The sequence below is a fragment of the Cervus canadensis genome, chromosome 22, assembly GCF_019320065.1.
Source record: "Cervus canadensis isolate Bull #8, Minnesota chromosome 22, ASM1932006v1, whole genome shotgun sequence".
In the NCBI taxonomy this organism is placed as follows: domain Eukaryota; kingdom Metazoa; phylum Chordata; class Mammalia; order Artiodactyla; family Cervidae; genus Cervus; species Cervus canadensis.
In genome coordinates this window covers 2,257,909-2,278,504 of record NC_057407.1, presented here as the reverse complement: position 1 = coordinate 2,278,504, position 20,596 = coordinate 2,257,909, and the positions used below count along the sequence as shown (strand labels likewise).

The following is a 20,596-nucleotide window of genomic DNA, read 5'->3' as shown; positions in this document are numbered from 1 at the left end:
GACACAAGCCACCAGGAGGGCTGAGGACGGAGGCTCTGAAGGCCCCGGGGGGCTCCCTACGTGGTGGGCGTGGGGCCCGGGGGCCTGCCCACTCCCCAGCATGGGGCGTGGTAGGGGCGGGGGGTCCTCTTAGGTCAGATCTTCAGGACGCTCTGGAGCCGCGTGCTGCAGAAATTCCCACCAACACCGGGCATCACGCTCGCCCACGTGGGCTCCTTTTTGCAGGAGCTTTTCCAAGCTTGCCAGGACCCCAGGTTCTCCTCCGAGCACGCGTTTGACCTCAGACCTCCCAGCCTGGCCCCATTCTGGCCCATCCGGTTGGCCAGGGCTTGGTACGTTCCGCTTGGGGTTTCGTAACTTGGGGGATCATTTGCAAAGAGCACACATCCTAAGAATGGACCCCAAACACCTCACGGGAACCAGCCCGGACTCTCCTCCCTGCCCCGCAGCAGAGTCACCACCGTGGTCACGGATGGTCCGGAACATCCCCCAGGTGTTTAGTCCTGGGCCCACCCTCCGGGTGAGTACCGCGTCCTTCGAGGCCCATCTCACAGAGGAGGAAAGAGTTGCAGATTCCGGAGCCAAGGCCCTGGTGGGATTCCTGCCCCTGCAGCTCCCAGTCTGCGCTCTGAGCAAGCAACCCCCCGACCCCCAACCGCACGCCTCCGCATCTACACCTGTAAACAGAGATGACGGCCTTGCCAGCCTGCATCCGCCTCACACCCAGCACAGGCCACCCCGGGACCCACCCACCACCCCGAGGTCTCCACCTCTTGTCCTTGCCCCGGCACTGACCCTCCAGGGGCCACCCACTGCCCGCCCAGGCTGTGCCCCTGATGCTGGGGGCGCCCTGGCCGCTCTGCCAGGCTGAGGACAAGGTCCTGCTCCCCACCTGCCCCAACCCCTCTGCCCCCGCTCAGCTCATCCCCACATACGCTCCTTGCCTGGCACCTTCCCATCCTCACCCTCCCCCGCCCCTGAAATCCCTCTGTCTGGAGAGCAGCCCCGCTCACCCCTGCTAAATCAGAGGCAGCTGAGAACATGCTGTGGGATCTGGCAGGGCTGGGGTCAAGCCTGGCTCCACCACCCACTAGATGCGCAGCCTGGGGCAAACTCGCTGGGCCTCAGTTGCCGCCTCTGTAGAGTGGGCACAGCAACCTTCCTTCTCCAGAGGACCCTGAGGACAGAATAAAACGCTAGCATTTGCCAGGCCGCTGCCCCGGGCCCCCTGCTGTGTGAACTTTCAGCCTTTATTTCCTCTGATCTTAGGAGGGACGGACTCCTCCTCTGAAGAACACACGGCAGCCGGGTTGCATCGGGAAGGGCCTTTATGGTTCTCTGGAACAGAGGCTCCGTGGACACAAGCCCGTCGCCGCCTGCCCCCCGGGGTCGCAGGCCCGTGTCGGAGGAGAAGGGATGTCAGGTGCAGGGCCCGGGGGGCGGGGTGGGGCAGTGGGGCGTCCAAGTGTTTGTGACACTCGGTCATCCCGGGACCCGCCCTCTGCCGCCACAGCAGAGGGAGTGTGAGGGAGGAGGAGGGAGAATTCAGGGCACCCCAAGTGGCGAGGAGCAGAGTCCCAGAGGGGCTTGATCAGGGACAGCCCACCTTCCCTCCCCCCACTCTGATCACTGAGAACACACCCAGGCCATGGAGCGCTGGATGCCTCGCCCACCCTCGGCTTCCCGGGGGGTCCTGAGCATCCCCTTCAGAGTAGAGCCGGGGACAAGGTCAGGGCCCACCTGGGACCCCAGGCGCAGGGCAGGCCTGGCATTTTTGGGGAGGCTGGTGGAGGCTGTAGCCCTACCTGGGCCCCACCCCAGCACCAACCCCTACCCACTGCAGGCCAGGATGGAGACCCTCCGCTCGCCCCCAGCAACCCCAGCCTGGAGTCACCAGCACCGCGTCCCCACCTGGGCCTCGGGGCCTGCAGGACCCCGCTGGGCCACCTGCCCCTCCACGGTCTCCTGGGCTGGGCCTCGCTTTCCTCCGGCCTCCAGAGCTCAGGCCTGTCCTGTCCTTGAGCCCAGAGCTCGTCCCCTGCCCCCCACCCCGAGCCTGCCCTTCCCTCTGGACAAGCAAGATGTTGGTGGAACAGGCTCCCCCTCTCCACGAGCGGGGAGGGGCGCAGGGACAGCGGGTCCAGCCCTTCCTTTATTGATGGAGAAGCCAGATGGGAAAGCCCACCTGAGCCTGCACGCCCTCCCCCGCGACCCCACATCCAGGACCCGGGCTCCTCCCTGATGCCTGCGAGACCGGCTCAGCCCCTCTTGGACGTCCCACCCCTGGCGGGAGGGGGAGAGGGCGGAGAAGAGGCGGGAGGGAGGTCCTGCAAGCCTCCTCAGTCTGTGTTGAAAACTAGAGCACCCCACCATGGGGGGCACCCCCTGCACCCAGAGCCTCACCTGCCTCCTCCCTCCTGGGAGAACCGCCACCTCTGCAGGGTCTGGTCAGGCCGTGCCCCTGTGGGTCCTGCCGGGACTCAGGCCCTGCCTTCTGCCCCGTTCACAGAGGGGCCCGGAGCCCCCGACACCCGGGGGGCGGGGGGTGAGCGGAGCTGCGCGAGGCGCCCCCTGCCCCTCGGCTGGAGGAGGAGACGTGCTGGGGGGCCGGTGGGTGGGCGGACGGGCAGCAGGCGGGCAGCCCCCGAGAGGGCGGCGTGGTCAGGGCACCTCGGGGGGCAGCAGAGGCGAGTCTGAGTTCTGAGCCGAGACACTGGCGGACTCGGGCCCGATGAGCCCCAGGCTGTACAGGTTAAGGATGGAGTCAGCAATGATGCGGGCCGTGCGCTTCTGGTAGCCGCCCGAGGTCACCATGAGGATGGGCAGCTGGCGGCCACGGACCATTCGGAACACCAGCTCATCCCGCTTCACAATACCCTGGGGTGGGGAGACAAGGAAGGCGGGCTCAGGCAGGCCCGGAGCCTCAGGGCGGTGGAGGTCCTGCTGCGGGTCGAACCCCGCTCCACGCTGCTGCTGCTGCCCAGCCCCTCTGGCCTCAGGAGGAACGCCCGCGCCGCCACATTCCCCGGTTGCTGCCGAGTCCCCAGAGCGGAGCCCGCCCCCGCCCCAGGGTCAGGACGCACCTGCGGACTGATGGCCAGCCCCCCGAGGCGGTCCCCCTCGAGGATGTCCGTGCCTGCGTTGTACACCACCACGTCGGGGCGGTGCTCCTGGAGCGCTTTCTCCAGGTTCCTCTCCACCTTCTGAAGGTACTCATCGTCCTCCGTGCCCCAGTCCAGCTCCACCTTCCGCCTGATGGCCTCTGGGGAGCAGGGGGAGACAGCGATGCCCCAAAGTGCAGACGGGAAACGGGGTTGGGGGGGGACTGCCTGCTCTCCCACCTGAGTCTAGCACTGCTCAGCCGCTCATCCACCCTGAACTAAGGTAAAAGAGCGTGAGAGCTGCAAGGGGCCCAAAGGACAGTGGGCGGGGGAGGGGTCACGGATGAAACACTGCCCTGGGGAGTCAGGGACCCAGGCTGGGTGCCTGAGCTCACTGCCTCCATGAGCACTCGCCCGGAGACACGGGTACCCCACGTGCCCTCAGGTCCGAATCCGGTCCGGATCCAGTCCACTTGAGATTCAGTTCAGAAACAGGTCCCTGGGGCCACAGAGTGGTTGAGTCACCCACAGCAGACCCAAAGGCACTTCCTGCATAAACGTCCCCTCCCCACAAGGTGGGCAGGTCCCCCTGTCTTCAAAGCTTCATCGAAGAGTCTCTGCCTTTTAATTGATGAGTTTAACCCACTTGCATTTATTTAGCAACTCATGTTTGAACTGATTTCTGCCATCTTATCTTGCATTTTCTACTTCTATATTTTTCTGTTTCTTTTTTGTCCTTCCCTGTTTTTGACCGGACAGCTGCCCAGCGAGGAGAAAATCCTACTTTATTCTCCAGGTGGTCACCCCAGTAGCGGGATTCACGGTGTGTTTATTGGGGTGGGGGGCGGTTACGTGGTCTTTGGTGGGTCAAGCGACCCCTTTAGTCTCAGTCTCCTGAGAGTGGGGACGGCCTCCCCCTCCCTGGGACACTGAGGATCAAGAAGTGAAGTGATGTCTGCAGGGCCTGGCATGCGGGAAAGGCCCCGCAGACAGCCCGGTCCAGGGGGGTGCGCTGGGGTGGGGGGCACTCACGCTTGGCGAAGCGGTCCCCGGGGTAGATGTGGCGGTTGTACACGTCCATGATGTACACACGCTTGTCGCCCATGAAGTCGCGCTCATGCCCATTGCCCTGGGGGGGCACACGGAAGCTGCTCATGGCAGGCAGGTGCCTGGGGCCAGGCCAGGACCCCCCAGCACTCCCCAGGGAACGCCCCTGTGCCTGGGCAGGGCGGGGGGGCCCAGCCTGGGGCTCAGCGGTGTTCCTGGGGGCGGGGAACCCCACCACGTGGGGCCATGTGTCAGAGGCCGCCTGGGGAGGGGGGACCCCAGCCCCGCCGGGCACTCACCTGATGGGCGTCGAGGTCCACAATGGTGGCTTTGGAGATGCCCTCCACTCGGTCAAACAGGAACTGGCCAGGGCAGGAGAGGGGAGAGGTGAGGACCCCCCAGGGCCAGAGGGCGCAGCCCCCCAGGGGCCCCGGGAGGTGATGGGTGGGCTGGGAGCGCCTCCGTGCTTGTGGGAGACCCCAGGCCGCCAGGAGGTCCGTGTGGCTCAGAGGAGCCTGTGTGTGTCTGCAGCGGGGACCCCTCCCAGCTGCACCCGGAGCTCCGTCTTGCCATCTCTGCCTTCTTACAGGGCCTGGCCCTAAAGCTGCCTCCTCAGGGAAGCCCTTCCTTCCCCTGCCCTCCCCTCCCGCCAGGTCTCCTGGCATCTCCCTCTCCAAACGGCCAGGGTCTGCCGCCCCCTCCTCCCCATCCGTTTCCAAGCTGTGTGCAGACAGGAGCCTCAGGGACCACGCGGACTCCCAGCCTGAGCCCAGACGCGGGTGCTGGCGGAGCGTTGGCTTCTGACAGCTGCAGAGGTCACGGCCAGCGCTGCCCCTTCGGGCTGTGCCCTCACCCCCTCCGGCCCCGTTCCCTGAGGGTGAAGGGGTGAGGCCCACAGACAGGGCTGGGCCCTCAGCAAAGGCCGGCCGCTGTCGCCACCATCAAGATCATGATTCCTGTCTCCGCCCCCCTCTCCTGGAGCAAAGCCCCGTCTCCTATTAATAATCTAGCGGCGTCCCCGGCCCCTGGAGAAGGCTGTCGCCTCTGGACCGTCACAGGCAACACAGAAGAGCAGGTGTCACGTCTACATTTGAGTCTCAGCCCAGCGGAGGGACCCAGGCGAGCTCCCTCCCATTCGGGACCTCGACTCCCTCCGCGACAACGCGGGGTGAGAACACCAGACTGGGGGGGATTCCAGGGAGGCTCTTGGAGGCGATCGCCCCCCACCCTGCCCGCCATGTGCACTCGGACGCACCTTGATGGCAAGTGTGATGTCCGCGTAGGCGCAGAAGCCCCCGCCCCGGTCGCTGGAGCAGTGGTGGAAGCCGCCGCCTGCGAGGACAGTCATGGAGTGGGCAGGGCCGGGCAAGGGCACGCCCCGGGTGCCCCCTCCGTCCTCCCAGGGACGGCTCTGGGCCTCCAGGCTGGCCAGGCAAACGGACCCCCCTGGGGCAGGTCACCACCCCTGGGTCCCTGGGTCGGGGGCCAGCTCTGCCGTCACGGCACCCAAGCAGCCACCCCCAGGCCCCAGGCCCGGCCCCGGGGCACTCACCTACGTTGATGGCCCAGCCGCGGTCCACCGCCAGCTTCCCCGCCTCGGAGAACAAGCACAGTGTGAGGCAGGCAGGCGCCCAATCCCTTCACCCGCTCATTCGCTGACTCACTGCCCCATGAACGCCGTTTTGCAGCCAGCTCCCAGGTGGGGATGCCCTGTGAGGTGGGGTACAGGGGGCACCACCCCGCCCCCACCCGGCAAACCCCCGACTGGCTGACTGATGAGGCGTGCAGTGCAGTGTATGCATGCTCAGTCGTGTCCGACTCTGTGACCCTGTGGACTGTAGCCCACCAGGCTCCTCTGTCCATAGGACTTCCCAGGCAAGAATACTGGAGTGGGTTGCTATTCCCTCCTCCAGGGGATCTTCCCAACCCAGGGATCGAACCCTCATCTCCTGTGGCTCCTGCATTGGCAGGCGGATTCTTTACACTGAACCACCTGCAAGGTGTAAACTCCTGTGTAACTGTGGGGGGGAACTGGAGGGAACCGAAGTTCCGCTCTCAGGCTTCTGCACGAGCTGGCAAGGATTCTCATGTAGCTTTCAACGGGAAAACAGACAAAATTTTGCTCATAGAAATACTGTTGCTTTAGTCCTGAAATCTTGTAAGAACTCATCATTCTGGGATGAGCAGGAATATTCTAATAAACTTTAAAAGTGCACAAATTTGCAAAGCTAAGAAGGGTCAGCCAGTGTTGATCCAGGTCTGGGTTAGATCACTGTACATTTCAATCATTTCCGCTTCTTTTCCTCACTGTCTGTGGCTAATTTTCATTGGAAGAACTGATGCTGAAGCTGAAACTCTGATACTTTGGCCACCTGATGCGAAGAGCTGACTCACTGGAAAAGACCCTGATGCTGGGAAAGATTGAGGGCGGGAGGAGAAGGGGACGACAGAGGATGCGATGGTTGGATGGCATTGCTGACTCAATGGACATGAGTTGGAGTAAACTCCGGGAGTTGGTGATGGACAGGGAGGCCTGGCATGCTGAAGTTCATGGGGTCACAGAGAGTCGGACACGACTGAGTGACTGAACTGAGCTGACACATGATGTGAAGCCCAGTTTTGCCTGGAGCATTGGTGACGGCCACCCCCTGATGGGGGGACGCCATACACCGCTGAGGTCACAGGGGTTTGTTTCATCTGAAACGTGAGAAGCTCAGAGCCACAGTTTTAGGACACACTCTGGGTGGGGGTTGTGGCTGGTTAAGGACAGCTCTTACACACCAGCAAACACGGTAACGCTAACAGGGGGTCTTGGGGGAGGAGCGGTGATTTCTATGGGAGAAGCTTTGGAAGAAAGAGTTCCTGCTGCTGCCTTGAAGAACATTACGATTTTGCTCAACTACTCAGCATTCTGGAGGGAAGACCCCAGGTGGGCAAAGGCCCAGGGAGGGAAGGAGCCGGGGCTGGGGGCTCCCGCCCAGCCCCTGCCCCCCACCCCCACCTACCATTATGGTTCCTCCCGTCTGGGTCCGCAGGGGCTTGAGCACCTTCCTCTGCACCAGGAAGTTGGGCAGGAAGATGACCGGCGGGATCTCTGTGATGGTGGCCACGGCAAAGGACCACTGTGGGGAGAGACACAGGCTGCTGGGCCTCCCTCGGGCCCACGGGCAGCGATTCCCTCTGGACCAGCTTCGGGTGCCTGGGGGGCTGTGGGCAAGTGCGGCTCCTCAGGTGAGAAACGCCACCCCCCCACACACACACACACCATGGCTGAACTTCAGGCTCAGCACAGAGATGCTCACAACACCGTGTTCTCAAAGTCAAGTCAGCGCAAAGGCCTCATGGTCCAAGGCCCTCGGCTGCCCTCTTGTGTCCAGAATGAGAACTGCAGGGGATGACCAGTCACCGCCAAGCCTAACCAGAACCCACCTGGCCCGCAAGGCCCCGCGGGGGCAGGGAGAGGGGGTAAGGAAGGAGGATGCCTCTTCACAAGGTCACACCGAGTCATTGACAGAGTCGGGACTGGACGACTCCCCCAGCGCAGCACGCCCCTTCATCCGCCAGGAGTCAGCCATCCCTTCAAATGGGGCCGCATGCTCTCGTCCGTCCCCTGCTGCCAAGGCAGGAGGGCCTGGGGCACCCAGGTCAGGATACAGCCTCCCTACGACCTCCTGGGCCCTGGACAAGTGTCCATGCACTCCGGTCCTGGACCTCTCCTGCCTGGCTGGGAACACCCGTGATCCAGACCCTGCTCTCCACCAACGCTAGGCAGAGCCCTGCAGGGGCCCTGGCACCTGGTGGATATTTCCCAAGAGCCTGGGGAGGTGCCAGGCCCAGAGATGCAGCTGATCTGTCCTCACGGACACACAGCAGCCTGGTGGGGAGGTGCTGACCTGCAATGTGACAGCTTTGCTGGGGGAGGGAGAACACGGTCTGGTTGGACAGCTGCAAGACATGTGTGTGTGCAAGCGCATATGCACATGTTCACGTGTATGCACGTGTGAGTGAGCAGGGGCATATGTGTGCACGTGTGTGGGGGAGGCAGACCCAGAAATGGGAAGGCAGGGGCTCGACCTGTCACACCAACCCCAGCCCAGCAGCAGCCCAGCATGTGGGAAGCAGGGAAGACTGTTCCCTGGAAGGGAGCGACCAGCCCCTGAAGGAAAACATTGACCACTGCCTCCCTCCCACTCCCAGCAAGCCAGCAAGGGACAGAGAAGGAAAGACGATGAAGCCACCGCCCCCAAAGGGAAATTAAGAAAGCAATTTCATTTACAATGACATCAAAAAGAATAAATTAACCACACAGGTATAAGACTTGTACAGTGGAAACTACAAAATGCTGCTGAAAGAACTTAAAGAAGATCTGAATAAGGGGAAAGACATCTGTGTCCGTGGGCTGGGAGACCTAACCTTGTGAGATGGTGGTTCTCTCCTAATTCATCTACAGATTCATAATCACTACCCAAATCCCAATTCCGTTTTTTGGTTTGTTTGTTTATTTTGCAGAAGTGGAGATGCTCTCCTGTAACCCTGGGGGTCCCATTTCCTGGGGACCCCCGGAGGTGATCTGTGCACGGGGGTCTGTGTCTCTGCCCTCACAGACTCAGGGCACCGTGGGGGCGGCAAAGAGGCCCAAGTTGCACCCAGACTCCCTGGGGCTCCGGCCACGGTTTCTGGGACATCCTTGGCTTCCAGACCCCACACCCAATCTGAGCACAAAAAAGTCCTATTGTTCCAACTTCACAACAAACCCCAGGTCCTGCCATGTCCGCCCCTGGCCACGGCTGCTTCCAGCCTTGTCCGAGCATCCAGGCTCTCCCACCAGGATCACGGCAACCACCCGCTTCCTCTTGGGCTCCTGATTTCGTCCTGATAGCCAGGTATCATCTATTCCCATCACAGCTGCCGAGAAAGCTTTGGAAACCTAGATCAGCTCACGTCCCCCTGCTTGAAACACTCCTGGGCTCCCACCTCCCTCAGAGCAAAGTTGCAGTGACCACAGGCCCTCAGTGGTCCTGACCCTCATCACTTTCTGACCCCACCTCCTACCATCTCCCTTCCATTCCCTCCAACCCAGGGGTGTCACTGCTGCTGGGACACTTCTGCCTCAGGGCCTTTGCCCCTGCTCCTCCTGCTCGCTCAGAATGCTCTCCCCCAGATTCCAGCCCAGCCCACTCCCCCACTCTCCCCTATGGGAGGCTGAGCCCCCCTCCCCTTCCAGACCTGAGTCTCTACAACCGTCTTCCTCTGAAACGCCACAAGTATCACCTACTCACCACTCTTTGGTCTCAGCTCACACCTCGCCTCCTCTGTGAGGCCCTCCTTGATTACTCAGACTCCACAAGCATACCTCTGCAGAGTGACCCTCCTTCTTTTCCCTCTGCCGCACTTGGTGCTCTGAAATGCTTTTGTACTGTTACTTCTTTATTTTCAGTCTTCCACCAGGAAATGCAAATCCATGGCAGCAGGGAAACTTGCTTATTCTTTTTTTTTTTGGCACCCAGCACACAGTCAGAATTCCATATAGATGTGTTACATGACTGAATACTTCTTCACCTCCGTAGGTCATATGGAAATCATCATGCTTCTCCTCTTGCTCTGGCCACTAGGGAGCTCCAGATATGCAGCTCACCTGTGGCCTCTTAGTTACGTTGGCACATCTGAATTCTCCTCCTGCCCTTGACGTCAGTTTTCTACTTGAGGCTCTACCTGTGAATACTTGTTCCTATTATCACGTAGCACATAGAAAGCTGCCTTCAGGATGCTGGGGGGCCCAAGGTCAGGTATCGGTCAGCTGTACATGGTTCCCTGAAACGACCTCCAAACAGAAGCGCTGGAGCCCAGCCTCCGCCCAGCTTTCTCCGGGCGCTGGCTCCAGCCCGGCCCCTCTATGTCCTGGCCTCTCCCTGGCCCTACCCTCACCCTCTGGACTCTGGCTGGCATGTCCTCCTGGCCCCACCCCTGGGCTGTGGACTGTGACCACGCACGTCCCGGCCCCGGGAAACCAGGGCAGCCAAGTGCTGGGCTTCCTGCCAGAGCCTCGCACAGCTCGCTCTCCTGGGGCCAGGTTTCACCATCTTCCTGGTAATCTTTCAGGAGCGCACGCTGCCACGGCTCCATCTAGAATTCTCACACCTCGGGCTGGTGTGCAGGCGTGACCAGGAGCCCAGTGGCCTGTCTGGGGTCCCCCAGGGCCTGCGGGACCTCCTGGGTGGCCGTGAGCAGGTGTGGCCTCTTTGCAGGCTTGTCCACCTGGGGGGGCGGGGCCTGGTGACCTCAGGTGTCCACCCTGGCTCTAAGATGAGTGCTGCTGGGAGCCCAGAGGTACATGTCAGGGTCCCACGCTCCCGGGGGCAGAGAACCCGGGGCATCCTTGCCCCACTGTGTTCTGACACCGCCCCCAGCCCTGCCTTCCTTCCGCCCCGACAAAGGGGCCCAACAACGCCTCCGCCCTCAGAAGCACCATGTGGCTCCTCTAGAAAGAGGTCGTCCCAGGCAGCCTGCAGGCCAGACTCACACACCTTCCCATGAGTCGCTACATTAAGAAATCAGGAGCCGTCACCCACTGATCTGGATTTCTCTTTGAAAGCCAGGCCCACGGAGGAGCTGGGTGGCAGCCACCGCCTGGGCGGGGCTGGCGCTCAGGTTCACCCCAATACCACCCACCACCCACCTGACCACTGGTGCATGTTCCCAGCTGGGCCCTGGGGCGCAAAAACTAGCTTTCAGCCCAAGTTTCCAACAAGTCTCTAGCAGGAGAAGCCCTCGAAACAGAATCTTCAACTTCAGCCCAATATAGGCCAAGGTGGAACAGATGTGGTTGGAGGGGGACAAGGAGCTGGGGTCCCCCACCCATCACCCCAGCAGGGGTCCTGGAGGCCTGTCCACAGAACCCAGATGGCGAGTCACTGAGGCAGAAGCCCCGGACCCCGGCGCAGGTTCGATCCCCATCAAGGGGCCATCCGTGCTCTCATACTCCCAGGGGTGGGGGCTCACCACCCCCAGGAGCAGCCACGCGCATCCCTGGTGCCCGCCCTCCTAGGGCCCCCGGCTCCCGGTGGGGACCGCAGACGCACACGCGCCCCCCCCCCACCCCCGCGCAGGGGCAGGAGTGGAGCCCCTGGAGACTGTGGCCCCCCGCCCCCGCCGGCAGCCCCCAGGCCCCGCACCTTCAGCTCGTTGAGATAGCGCCTCGTGTGCACCACCAGCAGGTCCTCGTCTGAGGCCTCCCGCGCCTCCACCAGCGTGCCGTCTGACAGCAGCTTCTCCTCTGAAACCACAAAGCGGGCACCATGCAATCCTGCCGGCCTCCATCCAGCCCCAGCCCCTCCCGCGGGCTCAGACGGGGCCCCAGGAGAAGGCGGCCCCTGCTGGCTTGTGGGTGGTCTCGGAACAGGCCACCTCTCAGGCCGGTGTGGAGAGCCGCCAGGCCCTCGGGCCAGGGCATAGGACGTTGGGCCCAACGATCCTCCTGTGCCCCAGGCCACTGAGAGCCAGGAGGCAAGCTCAGGCATGGCTGGGCAACTTGCAGAGGCAGGAGGCACGGGGGTCATCGATGCTGCGTCTCAAGGTGAGAAAAACTCTCCTGGCTGAGTCTCCTCCACCTTGGGGTGACGTCACGGGGGGTGTCGTGCGCGGGGGCCTCTCTTTTAACACTTGCCTGATCCTTGCTCCTCCCCCTTTTTGTAACCCCCTCACAAGCAGCGATCACTTTCACCGTCTGTCACAACAGTAAGCTGCCTGAGCTGGAATACACTGCTACTTTCAATGCATTTATTTTTTTTACCGTGACCTTGTATTTACGGCAAGTGAAACTGGCTTTTTCCATTGAGATGACATAATGTTCCCTTTTAAAACAGGCTTATTTAAGTTTTTAAAAATGAAGGCTAGGTCGATAAAAACCTCTGACGTAAATAATGGAACAGGTGGTATGAGTTGCTGGCAAGGTCCCAAGAGTGGTTTCCCAACGACTGGTGTTTGGGAAACACCACGCTGTGTCGTCACCCCACACACACACACCACACAAAATTCCCTCCTTTTTGCAACAGAAGAAATGAGACAGAGGGGAGGAAGTGCTCTGTCTAGGGCACTGTGAGAACGGATCCGTGATGCTCTGGTCCTAGGGAAACTGAAGGACGAGGTCAGAATCTACGGGACCTGTGCTAATGTGTCTCTCTCAGAAACCGACCCTGCTAGAAACTAGCTTGCTATTGTTGTTCAGTCACTAAGTCATGTCCGACTCTGCGACCCCACGGACTGTGGCCCGCCAGGCTCCTCTGTCCACGGGACTTCCCAGGCAAGAATACTGGAGTGGGTTGCTATTTTCCCCTCCAGGGGATCTTTCCAGATCAGGGATCGAACCCGTGTCTCCAGCACTGGCAGGCAGATTCTTTACCACGGAGCCACCTGGGAAGACCCTAGACACCACCTGGTTCCATACATTTCCCACAAAGAACTCCATGGAGAGCAAGTATCCCCCTGCCCGGAACATTTCATGGCTCCCTACTGCCTTCCCCCAAAGGACCAGCCCTGTTCCTGGCAGCACCCAAGGCCCTTTGCCACGTGGCCCTGCCTCCTCTCTACCCACATCCTCATCAGAGACAGAAGCGAAGTCGGGAAGATGGTCAGCTCAGAGTGGTGGGGACAAGGCACCCTTCAGTTGCAACGCAGGGTGACGCGCGAGCCCAGGAAGGGGCGATCTGTGGAGCGCCTCAGGCCCGCTGGAAGCAGAGAGGGAAGGACCTCATTCAGGGAGGCGAGGGAACTCCCTGGAGGTGCACGGTTACAGCTGCGAGCTTCCACCCCCAGGAGAGAACAGTCAGGGGGAGGCCGGCTGGCTCCGCCCCCCCACCAGAGCTCTTCCCAGGGCTGCACACTTGTCCTCTTTTCTACATAATCTTTTTCTTTGAATAAGCACTTTGGTCGCTATTGCAGGTGGAAAATCAGTATCGCCTGCCAAATACAGAAGGTAACCAAAACTAAAAACAAACAAAAGCAAAAACTGCAAAGGCAACAGTGTCAGTAATCTCCAATGTGACTCCTGTCTGCAAGGTGCAGGGCCGGAGGCTCGCTCTAGATTTATTAAAGAGGGAGATGGGCTTAGGTGTTAAAGGTGGGCTAGCCCCAGAATAAAACATCCCCCAGGGTGTAATCAAAGGCATTGTGTGATGCAGATATGCAATGCTTCATCCTATGCCAGGTAACACTTCACGTAACACTTCCTACTTCCCTCAGTTAAAGAACCCCCAATATAGGAAACTGGAATATCTTTTTTTTTTTTTTCCACCAGTCTACTGTGATGGTTGAATTTTCATCCCTGGATTAGAAACCACGGTTGAAACAGTGCACTCCCCACAGCATCACCCTAACTCAGGGGACGAGCCATAAATGGGATGAGGCCAGAGCTCTGAGGTTCAGACCTTTCTGGGCCCAGTTTCCTAGATTTTTCATCAGTGGGGTTGGAGTAAAGGTGGTCCAGCTCCAGGATTCTCGGACTTTGTGGGGTATGGACAGTGCATCCCTCCAAACGTCAGCTTCCCTGGCTCCATGGCAACCAGCTCCCCTGCTACTGGGTCTCCAGGGGCAGAGACAGAGCTTAGGTCCCCAGGGAACCGGAGCCAGTGAAGGGGTGCTATGGGGCCAGGTCGAGCTCAGAGGTCTGTGTTGGAAAGATCCTCGTGACAGCTCGGGTGGAAGGCAGTCTGAGGGTTGGGACTGGAGCGGGGAGGGTCTGAAGCTTGCGCGAGGGAAAGGCAGCAGGGGGTGGTGGCGGCGGCAGGGGGGCTGCAGGGGGCAGATGCAGGTCCCGGTGGGGCCTTCCATACCTTTCAGGAAGCTGATCACTTTGCCCCATTTTCCTGCGTCAAAGGGGTGCAGCTTCTCCAGGCCCAGGAAGGTTATGTTGTAACGCGGCGAGTACACGATGGGCCAGCGTGAGTCCGGCACATGCTGGTACAGCTGGGTTGGGTGTGGCCTTCGTGGGCACGGGGACAGACACGCACAGACAGGAACAGCCTCAGTGTGGGAGCAGCTGCGCCTTGGCGCCAGCAGGCTCGGACCGAGCACACAGCCCTGACCCAGCATCACTAGCTCCCTCCGCGGCAGAACAAGGGCCACAGCAACAACACTAAAATAGTGGCTCCTTACTGAGCTCCCTGAACCATTGGGCCCAATCCTGGCAGCAGCCCCGGGTGGTGTAGGCACCACCATCCCACCAGAGGCTCAGAGAGGGGACCAGGGGCACCCCAAGGTCACCCGGGTCTGTGGAGCAGCCGATGTGGACCAGGTGTGTCTGGCTGTAAGCCTTCAGCACCTCACCTCCACATGACAACAATTACAACCAACAGCTGTGTGGCCTTAGGCCTGGCTTTCCTCGGCCGCAAAAACGTGCGGCTGTCTGTCGGGAGGACTGAGATAACGCACTCAACAACGGAGCACAGAAAGCGCCCTATCCCTGACGATCGAGGGGGACAGTTCCCAGAAGCAGCAGCTCAGGGCTCACGCAGGCTGCGGCCCAACCCGGAGCCAGGGATGGGGTCACCTCGGGCCCTCCGCGCCAGCTGACCCCCATCACACCTCCGCAGCCGCCGCACAGGGCACAGAGAGCCGGCTTGCCACCGCGGGGGCCTCCGCTCTGCTGGGGGGGCCCCGAGGACAGACGCCAAGCCGCGCATGTCGCGGGCCCCCGCCCGGCCATCGCCCCGTGCGCCGCAGATGAGTGGCGCTGGGCTGGCCACGGCACGCGGGGCGCTGACCCGGGCCAAGCGGCCCGAGCGCCCGCCGTACCTGGGCCCGCACCTGGCGGGCTCGCCCGGCCGCCCGCACACCGGTGCGTCCGCCCGCGGGGACCCCTGGGAACCCCCGCGGCCTGGCCGGCGCCCCAGCCCGCGCCCCCGCCCCCGCCGCACTCACATCCCGGGGCCGGGCCCTCCCTGCGCCGCCACCGCTCCGCGACCGGGCGGGGCGGAGCGCGGCCCCGCCCAGGACACGCCCCCGGCCTCGGCCGCCTCCGCTGGGGGCGGAGCTCAGAAGGCTCGGCCCCGCCCCGCCCCCACTCGGGCCTGCGTCACAGAGGGTCGGAGTCCCGCGCCGAGCTCTCCGGCGGCGCGGACGGAGGCCACGCCCCCAACGCCCTTCAAGCTCCAAGTCCCGCCTTCCTCAGGAAAACATCCAGTGAGATCTCTCCCTGCTCGGAAGCCGCGCCCCTTAGGGGGAGGGCCGCTCGTCGCAGAACTGGAACGGCAGCAATCGCCCCGCCCTTGGGGGCGGGGTCACGTTATACCCCGCCCCCGGCCTCCCGGCCTGTCTTCGCGGTCCCAAGGCCGGGAGATCCTGGGAGCTAGGGACGCCCGGCTTCCGGGCGGACTCGGAGGCGGAGTGGCTGTGTGACCGCGACCCCAGCTGGGCGAGCGTCTGCGCTCTAGGGTCTCTGTCTCCACTAGCGAGGTGAGGTCGGGCCCTGATGTTCTGGCCTTGACATTTCCGACCTAATGCGATGCATGACCTCTCTGCCTCGAGATCCCCCACGCCCACTGCCCAGCCTCGTCCGGCAGCTCTGACTTGAGACAAGCGCTCCGCACACAGTCCTTCAGCCTCTCTGAGCCTCCGTGTCCTTATCAGTAGAACCAGACTGGTGATCCACTCTTCAGGGTACAGTTGTTTATCTGCACATCCACACCTCCTCCACCTCCGGAAGCCAGAACTAGCTGGGCAACAGCTGAGTGTCTTGGGGCTGCGCCCTGGGAGGAGGCCCCAACAATAGAGCCCCAGAGGATAGAGACAATGGGCTTCTCTGTCGGCCCAGTTGCCCCACCCAGCACACAGAAGCAGCTGACCCCAGGGCTGCCAGGCACAGGGCGGCTGGGATTCCTGCTGGCTGTGTGAGAGCGTAGGTGTGATGGGCCTGTAGGTTGGGGGTCCCCATGAAGGGGAAGGGCACAGACGTTTGAAAGGTATCCTCGTTCCTGTCACCTGATTGCATGATAGCACTGAACTCTCAGAGCTCCCCTAGTGGCTTAGATGGTGAACAGACCGCCTCCAACTCAGGAGACTTGGGTTTGATCCCTGGGTCGGGAAGATTCCCTGGAGAAGGGAAAGGCTACCCACTCCAGTATTCTTGCCTGGAGAATCCCATGGACAGAGGAGTCTGACAGGCTACAGTCCAAGGGGTCGCAAAGAGTCGGACACGACTAAGCAACTAACCCTTTTCACTTTCACTGGACTCTCACAACCTGATACTACCAGGGGGCTCCATCATCACCCCAAGTTTATCATGAGGTCGCTGAGGTTCAGATCTGGGTTAAGTCCAGACTCAGCCACTAGCCTGCTGGCGCTGTGGCCTTGGGCAACTGGTCCTTCATTTCTTTGTCTCAAGATGAAGTGATGCTTACCCTTCCATCCCATGGAGAGATGGAGAGAATCCAAAGAGATAATTGTGCTGAATATTATTAAAATATCACAGAGCATATGTTAGGCTCAATTCTAAAAGCTTTATGCTCATTTGATCCTAGAGGCAAACCTAGGATTTGATCCATACAGCAAACCTAGGAGTCGAACCATGGTTATCCCTGTTTTAACAGATGAGGAAACTGGGGGCACAGAATAAAGTACTTTGCCCAAGGCTGGGGATGAGGACAGATAACCTATAGCCACAAAGAGAAACAGTTAATATTTAATAATAACAAGGAGAAAAGTGCACACCGTGGTCCTGTGTCTTTGAGAGAGGCGAGCTTCATCTCAGGGAGCTTGCTCTGTGGTTTGGAAAGTCATGTGGCAGAGCCTCTTGGTGAGAGAACAAAGATCTGGGGCAGACTGGATTGGGACCTGAGGCCAAAAGAGCGGGCAAGAGGGTTTTCAGGTTGTGTCCTGTGTGGCTGACGAGCAAGGGGAGCCCTGGGGCTCGGGAACACTGTTGAACGTCCACGCTAGCCTGGACCACCTTCCCACACTACCACTTGCTGGAGAAATTAAGTTATTTGTGCTGAGTGTTTGGGGGCCTCTTTTTACAGAATCCCTACTCTGTCCACCAAGACACCCCCACAGGCAAGACCTAAGAGGTTTTGTCAGGTTGGCAGGGCCTCTGGAGAGCAGTGGGGATGTTTGGACACCCTGGGTGGAAGGAAATCATCGCTCCCGTCTCTGGACTCCTAGCAGCAGTTGGCTCCACCAGGGAGGACGGGCCCTGAGGGAAGTCACTCCACAGCCACGGCATCTCATTAGCCCACAGCTGGCTGGCCTGTCACTCGAGGGCCCCAGGGGGCCAGCAACAAACAGCACACATGCTCTCGGGATGTCCTGCAGCTGCACGCGTGGAGGGACACACACTCCACAGCCATAGGTGCACACTCGCCACATCACACCCAGACACACACAAGCACCCAGGTGGGCGCAGGTGCGAAGTGGATACAAACACACTCACGCCCCGCCCGCGGCCCACTAACCCTGGCCAATTCTTTGGTTCTCCCAGGACCGGTTTTGTGGATTGTCCCGGGAGGAAGGTGGCAAGCCCTACAGAGTGCCCCCAGGGACTCCTGACCCTCCCTGGAATGGAGCGTCTTCTTCACCCTGGTGCCTCTGCCCCAGAAGGGGTCGTTGCTGGAATATAGATCTTGAAAGAAGAGAGGCGGGAGGGAGGGAGGAGATGCAGACATGGACGTGTCACGTGTTACTTCTAACATGCGGGAAACACAGATCTGTAAGCCCATAAACACCTATGGGAGCGTATTCACAGGTTCCCGGACTCCAGACCTGCTCCAGGGGACTATTAAGGGCTGGGCCCAGGGGTCACCAACCTTCAGAGACCCCTTCAGCCCTCACTTAGAAAGTGGGCTTCGGTCCAGCTGGTTCACACTAGCAGAGCATCCACTCAAAGCCCTCCCCATCTGTGCTCCTACTGTTTCAGAGGAGTGGACCCTGCTCATGTCATCTCACCAGGAGCCCCCCTCCAAGCTCACCTGCCCCATAGGAGCTGGCTTCACATCAGGGGGGCCGGCCAAGACCGGCATGGGGCTGCCTCTGGAGAGAGCTTCAGGCGCTCAGTGAAGTTACAGCTTCTAGCCTTTAAAGCCAGCAGTACTCCCAGCCCACTTCCCCCAGCCCATTTCCCCCAGCCCACCTCCCCCAGCTCTTTCCCTAAGGACGCGAAGCAGGCCCGAGAGGGAGGGCGTGGATTCTACGAGGGTTCTCATGGGCAACAGCAGTTCATCACACACACACGTGCACACACACACACACACACACACACACACGCGCGCACACACACGCACAGAACCATCACACATTTGTCTGGAGTGCAGGAGATTTTTCAAGGTTTTCTTTTTCAATACAGAAAAACATGAAGAAAATGAAAAATGGCTTGGAATGCCACTGCACAGATAATCCCAGTGGCATTTAAAAAATAAAGTTAATGTATGCACACATTTAGAAAATTTAAACAGTTCCCAAAAGATGATGAAAGAAGAACTAAAAGCTTCTCTACCGCAGTCCCTCTCCCGGGAGATGATTCCTTTTTTTGCATTTCCTTCCTGAGTACTTTGGTAAATCAGCATTTTTACTGATTTAAAGAGAACTGCTCTCTGCCCACTGTTCTGTACTTTGCGAGTGTTGCAACTGAACGACGTCTCTGAAGATCCCTCCAGACCAACACGTCCTCGGTCTCCACCTCTTTTTGAATGGCTGTGTTCTATTTCCATGGTAAGATCCCATTCTCTGTGCACGTGTGTTCGTTTCCTGTTTCTTTGCTGTTACAAAGCCCCGGCCGCATCTCCTTGGCGTACCTGCACGTGCGATATTTCCATGGGGTCAGTTGAAAGTGGAAGCCCTCGGATGAAGAGCGTGTGAGCTTCGAGTCTGGCAGTGGTTGCCAAAGTGCTCTTCAGAAAGGTGCCAGCAATTTACACTTTTATTGATGGTATAAGAGGGAGTCTGTCTCCTTGCACTCTTACTAATTTTGCCAGTCTGAGGAGTGAGAAGTCATATGTCAGTGTTTTCTTAACAGCTTTATTGAGATGTAATTCACCTGCTAAACAATTCACCCATTTAAAGTGCACAATTTAATCATCTCAATATATTGAGTATCATGCCACCATCCACATAATCAGTTTTAGAACATTTCATCAGCACTCTCCCGCAAAAAAAAATCTGTAATCACTAACAGACACTGCTGCATTTCCTCCTGCCCGCTAGCCCCAGGCAACCATTAATCCACTCTCTGCATCTATTGATTGGCCTATTCTGGACATTTTATAAAATCAAATGATGTAACATATAGACTTCCGTGTCTGATATTTCACTGAGTGTGATGTTTTCAAGGTTCACCCACGTCGTAGCAGGCCTCAGGACTTCAGTCCTTTTGGGACAGAATAACATTCCACGATAGGAACAGAGCATGTTCTGTTTATCCATTTATCAGATGATGGACACTTGGGTTGTTCCCATCTTTTGTTCCCATCCTTTGGGTTTTGGGAATACTGTTGCCATGCACATTAGGGCTCAAGTTTTGTGTGCACCTATGGTTTCCTGTCGCATGAACTTGGCAAACTCCGGGAGCTGGTGAAGGACAGGGACGCCTGATGTGCTGCAGTCCATGAGGTTGCACAGAGTCGGACACGACTGAGCGGCTAACACTTTCACACAGTAGGACACCTGGCTGGTACCACAGACTTGCTTGCTGTCAGAGCCCGCAGAGTTACAATTGGGGTCAGAACCTTCCTGTTGATTTGAGTTCTGTGTTAATCATGGATAGGTAGTCCGTTGTCTGGCACATGTATTCTACACAGATTTTTCTCATTTGTCATTCATTTTTTGACTTCATTTACCGTATTTGGTGACATTCAGGAATCAAATGTTTTTATGTTTTTAACGTTACAGGCTTTTTCCTCTTTAGGCTTATAACCAGCTTCGGCGGGTCTTCCCCACCATGATTATAAACTTATTCATAACTTCTTCAGGAACCTTCATGACTTTTCCTTCCCCTCCTTCCTCTATTGTCACTTCTATTTAAGACTCTGATCCGTGTGGGATTTACTCTGGTGCCAGGAGTAAACATCCAGCGGTCTTTCCAAATGCTGAAGTAATTATCTCAGCATCTCTAGTTGAAGAACCCTTCCTGTTGCTACCAGTGTGAAATGCCACTTTACCATAAATTACACGTTCCTGTGTGCCAAGCCCACTTCGGGACCCGCCAACCCAGTGGTTCTCAACCCTGGCTGTGCAAGAGTCCCCTGGAGGCATTTAAGAAAATACAAAATTAAACACCGGTAAATTTGAAGTTTTTAGAAAGGAAGAAAACACCAGTATCCAAGTGCCACCCTGATGGATCACAATCTCTGGAAATAGGGCCCAAGTATTGTCTTTTTTTTGTTTGTTTGTTTGCTTTTTAGAAGCATTTTAGGGAAGTCTAACGTGAAGCCAGGGCTGAGAACCAGTACTCAGCAGCACTCCACTGA

General features: G+C 59.1%; 1 protein-coding gene across 3 annotated transcripts; it reads right to left on the bottom strand.

Moving 5' to 3' along the window:
• Positions 1–1,310: 1,310 nt before the first annotated feature.
• Positions 1,311–15,228, bottom strand: HDAC11 (histone deacetylase 11). 3 transcript variants are annotated; one of them, XM_043442735.1, is made up of 10 exons: positions 15,063–15,228; positions 13,976–14,124; positions 11,321–11,421; positions 7,154–7,270; positions 5,701–5,743; positions 5,404–5,480; positions 4,448–4,510; positions 4,134–4,230; positions 3,084–3,262; positions 1,311–2,877 (listed from the first exon to the last, which is right to left on the bottom strand). In XM_043442735.1, coding segments are annotated over exons 1-10 (1,044 nt in total). In that variant the 5' UTR covers positions 15,065–15,228; the 3' UTR covers positions 1,311–2,661. The 3 variants fall into 3 exon arrangements, with proteins under 3 accessions (XP_043298670.1, XP_043298669.1, XP_043298671.1); XM_043442734.1 differs by lacking the exon at positions 15,063–15,228 and adding an exon at positions 14,727–15,056; XM_043442736.1 differs by lacking the exon at positions 15,063–15,228 and adding an exon at positions 14,937–15,055.
• Positions 15,229–20,596: the final 5,368 nt, after the last annotated feature.

Excerpts from the sequence above, each read along its gene's own strand:
- HDAC11 (XM_043442734.1), bottom strand. The coding sequence starts at position 14,824 with ATGCGCGGCTTGGCGTCTGTCCTCGGGGCCCCCCCAGCAGAGCGGAGG. Across the intron at positions 5,744-7,153 it reads AGACGGGAGGAACCATAATG|GCGGGGAAGCTGGCGGTGGA; the intron begins GTAGGTGGGGGT and ends TTGTTCTCCGAG. Across the intron at positions 3,263-4,133 it reads CGGGGACCGCTTCGCCAAGC|AGGCCATCAGGCGGAAGGTG; the intron begins GTGAGTGCCCCC and ends CCTGCTCCCCAG.